Below are 8,496 nucleotides of genomic sequence, written 5' to 3' on the forward strand. Positions count from 1 at the left end.
ACCCCCCCCCCCCCACCACTGAGAAAGCCTCACTCCAGGTAAGAGGTGGAGGAAGCATGGTAGAAATCACAAACATGCACAGAAATCCCGGCCCGGCTCAGCTCGGCCCGGTCCGGCTCCGTGGTGTTTTCAGAACGTCCTTGATGCTCCAAAGCTGAGAGTCTCCTGGGAATGCTGGGATTGGGGGGGTTGTTGGAGCCGGGACAGGTGATCAGGTGCAGTTTATATTTGTGGACATCAGGTTTCTCACAGATTTAAAGTCTGATCCCTTAAAGCTGACACCCCCCCCCTCCCTCCCCCAGTGGATGTCTGATGACATGATGACCTTCTGCTTCCAGGAGATCCTGACGTTTCCTCAAATCCTGAACTGAAGGTGATGGAGGTCCATCTGGACCTTCTGCAGAACTCTGAGGAACAAGAACTTCCTCTCTGATTTGAGGGTGGGGAATAAAAGTGAGTTTGCATGTTCTCCTCGTGACCCCACATTGATGCTTCTGGAGGCCTCCACTCTTCAGGAGGTGCAGCGACCAGAAGGTTTCCTCAGAGCTGCTGGGGTGGGGGTCCAAGCTGTTAGGGTGGGGGGGTCCGAGCTGCTGTGGTGGGGGGATCCGAGCCCTTCAGTTCCTCCCCAGTTTCTCTCAGGTCAGGGAAGGTCTCAGAGGCTTGGAGGTCCAAATATAGATACGGTGGCGAGGACACAACTCCCCATATTTGGAGAGGGGAGGGCCTGAAAAAGAGGCAAACAGAAGATATGTGCTGAGCGGCCAACAGCAGCACGGAGCGGTCCAAAACAAACCCAGCTGATGAGAACAAAGAGCATGTATGCTGCAGATGTTCACTCTGAGGAATTTTCCAAAAACATCTTCTCAGATTCTCCTCATGATGAGGCTCGTCTTCCGATCAGCTGACCGCCTAAAGCTGAACATGCGTTCTGTGTAGAATCAGGAGAAGCTGAAAGAACAAAGACGGGTTCTGCTCTGTTCTCCTGACAAAGATTGTGTGTGACAGAGAGGAGTCACTCCTCCTGGAATCTGTCCGTTCTGTTTCTAAAGTTTCATTTCTCCTTTGAATTTTGGGTTTATTCAGGTCTAATCTGATAAAAACACCCTCTCCCCCCACGCCCCTCTGCGAAAAGGGGGGGGGGGGTCCTCTGGCATTTGACCATGTAAGGCTTTCGAGATGGAGGAAGAAACCACTTTTTCAGCCTGTCAGATGAAGTAAATCCTTTTGTGCACACAGTGCCTCTGCTGCTTTTGGAGGGGTTGGGGGGTGGGGGTCTGCACTGTTGTGTCAGGTCCTCCAGAATCCCCCATGGGGTGGGGGGTCAAAAAGCTGAAACATGACTTATAAAAAAGCATCAAACTATTTTAAAACCTGAACTTCCTGCTTAAACCTCCGAGCCTCATCAGAGTCATCAGACCCGGATCCTCCTCCTGAACTGGAGCTGGGCTGTCCTCCTCCTCCTCCTCCTCCTCCTCCTCCTCCTGGTGTACAGGCGCGTGAAGCTGCATTTCTGACATTTCTCTGTCAAACTGCGGGCGGCTCCGTGCTGGACTCCCTCTGAGGTAAGAACCTGCAGATTCTGAGTCACATGATGCAGATGGAGCGGTTCTGTCAGAATGGTGATCTTCTGTCTGAGGATCTCTGAGGGTTCAAACTTTTCATCTGATCAGAAAAAGGGGGGCGGGGGTGGTGGACCCCCCCCCCACGGGGACAAGCAGTTTTATCTGTAATTATCATCATATGACTGTAATCACATCAGCTGATCAGATTATGGCTGGAGCCACGATTTCATCTCAGGAAGGAGGTTGTTGTTCATGTTCCCACTGTCTGAAGAATCCAGATGGAACCATCCGATCGCGGAGGAACGTGGAGGACGGACGGAAACCTTCGGATCATTTGGATGCTCACATCAGACGGAGGGCTCTAAAAATCATCTGCTTCTTGTAGATTCTTTGAAGTGAAGCTTCACATATTTATCAGGATTAAATCAGGAAATTAGACTGAAGAGAAGACCCCCCCCCCCCCCCCCACGAAATGTGCAGCTGAGCACGTCCTAGTTTGGTTAGGAGGTCAGCATCTGCTCACAAATGTTTCAGCTTCTGACCATCACCCCGCCCCCCAGCTGGCAGGTTTTGGGTCCAGACTGACCGAAACACACCTGAGCGCTTTCTGCGTTTCCATGGAAACGTGGAGATGGCTGGAGTATTTCAGGATTCACCTTGGAAAGGAAACTTTGTTCCAAGCCCCGCCCCCAGTCACAGCGGGGACATTCAGCTGTTGATGGGGGGGTGAGGAGAACAAAGAGCTGAAGTCATCAGCGCTCTAAAAATACAGCTAAGAACTTTGATGAAATCTCACAAGCGAGGACGGCGGATTCAAACGCTGGAAAACAGCGGCAGGAAGAGTAAACAACAACAAGAAGAAAACTTCTTTCTTTTTGCACCTTTGAGTATTTTTCACCCACAAACTAGAAACTCCCCAAAATGTGCAGACATGTAGTCCCAGATGAAACTGAATTCTGCAGATAGTAAGCGACCCACCACCAAAAATGCGATGACATCATGACAACACGACCAACAGCCTGGCAGCCTGGTTGTAGCAACGTGAGAAATTAGTCAATTTGATCACATTTTCCCTCAATGTGAGAAAAGAAAACTTTTATTCAAATCAGTTACATTTTGCACAAACACCACCTGCTGAAGTCTACAACCACAGGCAGCGTTTTGTTCACCTTTGACCTCAGGAGGAGGCCGTCATATTGACATTAAAGAAAAAAATCCCTTTAGTTCCTCCTACAAATGTAAACTCCTCCTAGAGGTTTCGGTCTATCTCCTCCTAATTCCTTAAACATAATTGGGAAGCTAACAGGGAACAAAGCTCACAGAAGCAGCCTCACCTGACGCCGCACAGCTTTTTTTTAGAATATTATGAACATTAAAAACACGAATCTCTGGTTCAAGCTGAACTAAACAATATAACAAACCCTACGAATGTATTAAGAAAAACCTCTGTTGCCAAGGAAACCCAAAAATCTACTTTATCTGATTCTCTTAAGAATGACATCGATCTGTTCGTCATCCTCAAACAACAAAAACATGAAATGGTTGCTATGGAGATAAAACCAACAGAAAAGTCGACATTTTGAAAAAGTGTTTTTTTTCTCTCCCGTGAATTTATCAAATGCTTCTCTGACCATGGTGGCAGCTGGGGGGTGTTTGATGGGGTGGGGGTAACACCTGCACACCATCAAACACACCATGCTGCTTTAATTTTCATTTTGAATTTTGTCTTTACTGTAAACACACAAACACACAGAGCAGCTGGAGGTTGGATCAGACCAGCAGTAAACATGGTGGTCCATCAGAAGGGTCCCACCGGCCACTGAAGCTCCACAGAGCTGTGGGTTTGATCTCAGAGCGGCACAGGTCTAGATGTAGGTCAAGCTGTGCTGAGCAGAGCTCTGCTTCAAAGCTGTTCTCACTGGAACCGCACCATCGTCTCATCAGGGCTCAGGGGAACCAGGGTTCTTCCAGAACCTTTATCCAGTTCTGCTGAAGGAGCTCCTGAAGGTTTAGGAGGAACCAGAAGATCAGGGAGTCCAAGATGGTAAAGAAAACCATGAAGAAGCTTCAGGTCTGAAGGTCAAACTCTGAAACCATCAAGCTGCTTTGGAGAAGTTTCCAAAACTGCAGAGAAACTGACAGCAGCTCAGAGCAGCTTCAAATCCATTTCAGGTCCAATCAGTCGGATCTCCACCATTCCTGCTCAGACTTCCAAACATGTCCATGTGCAGGAGCTCGGTGGCGCTGCTGCGGCTGCTGCGAGGCGTCCACATAAAACTCTGACTTCTTTTAACAGCAGATAAAAGTGTCAGCGCCTGGAGCTGTTTGTCCTGAGCGGAGCGGCCATGACGGCTGTTTAAGGAGACAAGAGGAGAGCTCTGCTGCTGCAGAAACACGTGCACGCACGCGCACGCTGCCAGACCAGCATCTCAGATGAAACCCTTTGATTTCAGAGTTTTCTAGAAAACACAAAGGCAGTGGAGACATGGTGGAGTGGTCAGCAGTCCTCACAGCAGGTCTGAATCCCGTTCGGGTTCTACCTGTTTGCATGTTCTCTGCGGTCCATTGAATCCTCCCTCAGGTGTGAATGATCAGGTGTTTGGTTCTGTGACGGGCCGGCGACAGGTCCAGAGTAAACCCCGCCTTCACCCTTTAACAGCTGAGATAGGCTCCAGCAACCCAGTCACCCCAACTGGAATCAAGGAGGACATAGACGGACGCCGATGTGGAAAACCACAGTGGGTCAGACTTACAGTCCAAACCAGAAAAAAAAGAGATGGGTAGACTGTTGTCTATTCAGATGCACAGGGGGCGGAGCTCCAAGAGGTTCACCTGCAGGGAAGAACTTCCTTCACCTGTAAAGATTACACAGCCGTGTGTGCATGTGTGTGTGTGCATGTGTTGGGGGTGGGGGGTTAACACATCAACAGGCCTCAGTTGGCGCCTCTCAGCCGCTCCGCTCTAATCGCTCCATGTGCTGCGATACTGAAAGGTCACATTTCTCCCCCCTCAGATATTGTCCTGGGGGGTTCATGGTGGGGGGCTTTAGCCTGTCAGTAAACGAGTTTAACTGAAGGTCTTTCTGCTCCTGAACCTGCAGAAGAAAACTCTTCAGAGAATTCCGGCTGCTTCTTTCTGCTCCTCCCACCCAAACCGCCAAAATCTAACCATCCCCCGATGGAGCGCGTTCAGCACATGACCAAGTCGGCCATCCGGCGGGCGTCCCAGATTGAGGTGAACCCCCAGGCCAAGAGGAACCTGCAGGAGCTGTTTGTGAACTTCACACTCATCCTCATCTGCCTGCTCCTCATCTACATCATCGTTCTGCTGAGCAGCTGAGGCATGCCGCCCCCACGCCACGCTCAAGGTCGCAGGAGGAGCTCCAGCCAGCAGCAGCTGTCCCCACAGGACTGACCCGCCAGGGTCATGTGATCAGATGTTCAACCCCCCCTGCTTACACCTGACCTGATCCTGCAGATGTTTCATGATCCTCCTGATCATTCAAGTACACAAACAAATCTCTAATGGACTCCATTTCCCATGAGCCTCGCTGCTCGCTGTTACCTTCCTGATGTGATTCTGAAATACTTCCTGACAGGTTTAGAAATGTCAATAATTAAAACATGTTTTTGAATGACTGGCGCCTCCTAGTGGCTGAACCCCCACAGTGCATGACACTCGAAGCCTGATTTCTGGATTCAGTTTTGACGCAAAAATGAGATTTTCCTTTTTATGCTTGTAACTTTTGTGATAAATGAAAGGAGGACGGTTTTATCACCATGTTTGTCAGCATGTCTGCAGGAAATAAGAGGCAGCAGAAACATAATCAGTTTGTAGTGATGTGTAAACAGAAATGTTTGTGTTTGTATCCTTAATAATGAACACACAATTAAAGACGTTCAACATCTATACATGCTTTCCTGACTGATTCATTTCCAAAAATTCATCCAATCAGACCCTGTTACCGGGCAGAAAAACTGTCTGGGAACCTTTAGAACTTCATGTGTTTATATTTTATTCTGGTAAATTCAGAAACATACAGTGCACTCTAATATGTTTATAAATTAATATTTATAAAGTGTAACTTCATTTTAACAAGGGTGATTTATTTTGTAACATTTATATTAATATCTTGATATCATTTACAAAAATAAAACTAAACAAATGAGCAAAACATGAAGGTTTATCTCACAATCCAAAGTTTACTGTTCCAGATCACACAACAGAAATGATCCAAATACAAACATGTTCTTCTCGTTAAAGGAGTGCCGTTAAAAAAGACGGACATTAAAGTCAGAGAGTCGGACTTCCAGCTCAGATTAAGGGGGTCTTCTTCTGAGCTGAGGATGAGAACGAGACCGATCCAAACCTGACAGGAAACAGAAAGTTTGTAAAAATCTGTAAACATTGATGTGAGGAACTGAGACGTGATTCCAGACGGATGACAGCTTGAAGGACAAATCCACCTTTCCTGATCGTTTTGATCGATGTGATCACAGACTGGATCAGAGATTCCGATCCAAACAGATCTGGTCACATGACATCAAAATGATCAGGGAAAGGGTTAACGACCTGACGGTTCTTGAACCTTCCCTGGAAAGACAGTCCTTTGGTTTGTCGAGAACTTTCACATGAGAACATCGTTTGATGTGATTGTGAGAAAATATCTTCAGAAAAAACAAAATCATCATAAATCCTAAATATCCGAAAGAAATCTAAACTTCACAGTGTGGAGGATTTGAACCAGCTGTGGATCAGCGTGTCACCGCTTCGTCTCAAACGAAACCGTCCGAGTCTGAAGCTGCTGAGACTCGTTTCAGGCACAAAAAGAAACGCTGCTGGTCATGTGATGTCACGAAACATCCTGAGCAGCCGCTCTCTAAAAGAAGAGTGAAAAACGTCTTCAGAATAAACTTTTACATCATTTGTCAATAAATAAGGAAGAGAGACAGTGAGGGAGACATTCAAACTCTTCAAGAAATTTAAATGGATTTGAGAATTTATGACCCCCAGATAGTGACGCCACAGGCGAAGGGGCGGAGCCTCTAATCGAGGGGGAGAAGCCTAAAAGATTTTTTTAAGCTTTGCTTTTTAACAAAAGGCCAGGGCACCCCCTCCGTTACGCAGTTTCCCCTCATGACCTGCAGGTACACAGGTGAGGAGACTCCGCCCCCTAGTGTTTACTGACAGGGAAACAAAGTGAAGAGGAAGATCTGCGCTCAGGAGACAGAATCTTCCAGATCCCAGTCTTTACAGAAAGGAAAAAACGATACATCAGAGCTGAGGGCGGGGCCTGACTTCCTGTTTGTAAACCATGTGTTGGAGGTTTGTGTTGGTGTTCAGGTCACAGACAGATCCGACTGTTGCTGTGGACTTCCTGATGAGCTAATTGTATTTGTCATAAATATTGTTGAACTGGAGTTAGGATCTTCGTAAACGTGTTTGTGACACCCTGGCGCTGCTCCAGAGTTTTCAAAGGAAACCATAGAAAGTTCTGCAGCAGAAGCTTCCGGACCCGCTGACACCTCAGCTGGTTCTGGAGGAAGACGAGCGTTCATCCTGAATGATCCAACTGAAGCCTCTGAGGGCGGATGAAGACCATGCAGTCTGTACAGAACCACAAAAACGAGGAGATGTTCACGTGAGACACGGCAGCATGTCTGTTTTCTCATGCTCTGTGGCCCCCAACCAGGCGTGACCAGGAAGTGCTCAGTCATCAGGAGGACGAGGTCGTCCTGGTTACGTCTCCATCCTAACAGACCACAGAAAAACAGAAGCTTCTTCTATCATAAATGCTGGAATATTAAAGTGTGGGAGCGCCGGACTCCAGGGCCCCCCCGCTAGCTTAGTGACTCCAGGTGAGTATGTACAGGTGAGGCTGTGGGACAGTCAGCTGAAGCCGCTCCGCTGCTTTTGCTGGTGTTTTCACGCTGCAGGAAAAAACAGCCGATGGACAAAAACGCAAACGTGTTGGAATGGAAAATAGGCAGAAGTCTGGCTGTTACGGAACCAAAGAGCGCCCTCTGCTGGGAGGGGAGGCGTTTAAATCCTGTTCTTTTGCTTGTTTTTAAGGATGGACCATTGACTGTCTATGAGAACTGGACAGGATGCCCCCCCCCCAATAAAAAATGGTTTACTTTCAGCTCCTACCTCATGAAGTCGATTCAGACGCCATTTCTTCGCATGCAGATGCCGCCATGTTAGTACACGACACCATCAGTAAGCAGTGATTGGTCCGAGTCAGTCAGAGTCAATGTTGCTATGGGAACCACTCTCACCAATCAGGAGTGAGCTTGTAGGAAGGAAGGTAACACCACACTTGAAACGAGCTACACGCAATCTGTCAATCAAACGCTTTGAATGCTGGACGTTTGGGCCAGCAAGCCCCGCCTACATTTAATCGAGGCATCTGATTGGTCATTTAGTAAGTTGAATTGATCGTTTTTGAAGATTGTGACAGGAATGAAAGTGTTCCTCAGGCATGGTCATGAAATCAAAGAGCTGTGATCATGAGCTTTAGCTTCCTGTCCCATCACCTCCTTTTTTTGACAGAACTGGGGAATATTTTTTGCCGTTCAGAAAGAGAAGGACTGAGAGGGAAGCTCCTCCTCCCCTCTGCTTTGTCCCGCCTCCCTCAGGTGTGATGGCGCCTCGACGTTGACTTCAGGAAGGCTAGTGGGGGAAGAAAAACACAAACTGTTAAAGAGAAGAGGAGGCCAGGGCAAAAACATGCTGTGGGGGAGTGAGATGGAGCAGGAAGTAGGAACGACAGCTACCACTTGTATTTCTTTTTGGAGGGGGCTGAAAGAGGAAGATGTTTCCTGGGATATGCTTAGTAGATCTCTGTAAACCCACAAGAACATGAGGACCGGATGTTGAAGGTCCAACGATCCCATGAGGATCCTAGTTAAGGGGGCAGGTTCAAGACAGG

General features: G+C 47.8%; 1 protein-coding gene across 1 annotated transcript; it reads left to right on the forward strand.

Moving 5' to 3' along the window:
• The first annotated feature begins 1,425 nt into the window (after window positions 1–1,425).
• On the forward strand, window positions 1,426–5,476 carry pln (phospholamban). The gene is made up of 2 exons (XM_024291182.2): window positions 1,426–1,565; window positions 4,666–5,476. Exon 2 carries the CDS (start codon window positions 4,743–4,745, stop codon window positions 4,902–4,904), a length of 162 nt encoding a protein of 53 aa, XP_024146950.1. The 5' UTR covers window positions 1,426–1,565; window positions 4,666–4,742; the 3' UTR covers window positions 4,905–5,476.
• Window positions 5,477–8,496: the final 3,020 nt, after the last annotated feature.

This window comes from Oryzias melastigma, linkage group LG24, assembly GCF_002922805.2.
Source record: "Oryzias melastigma strain HK-1 linkage group LG24, ASM292280v2, whole genome shotgun sequence".
Classification (NCBI taxonomy): Eukaryota; Metazoa; Chordata; class Actinopteri; order Beloniformes; family Adrianichthyidae; genus Oryzias; species Oryzias melastigma.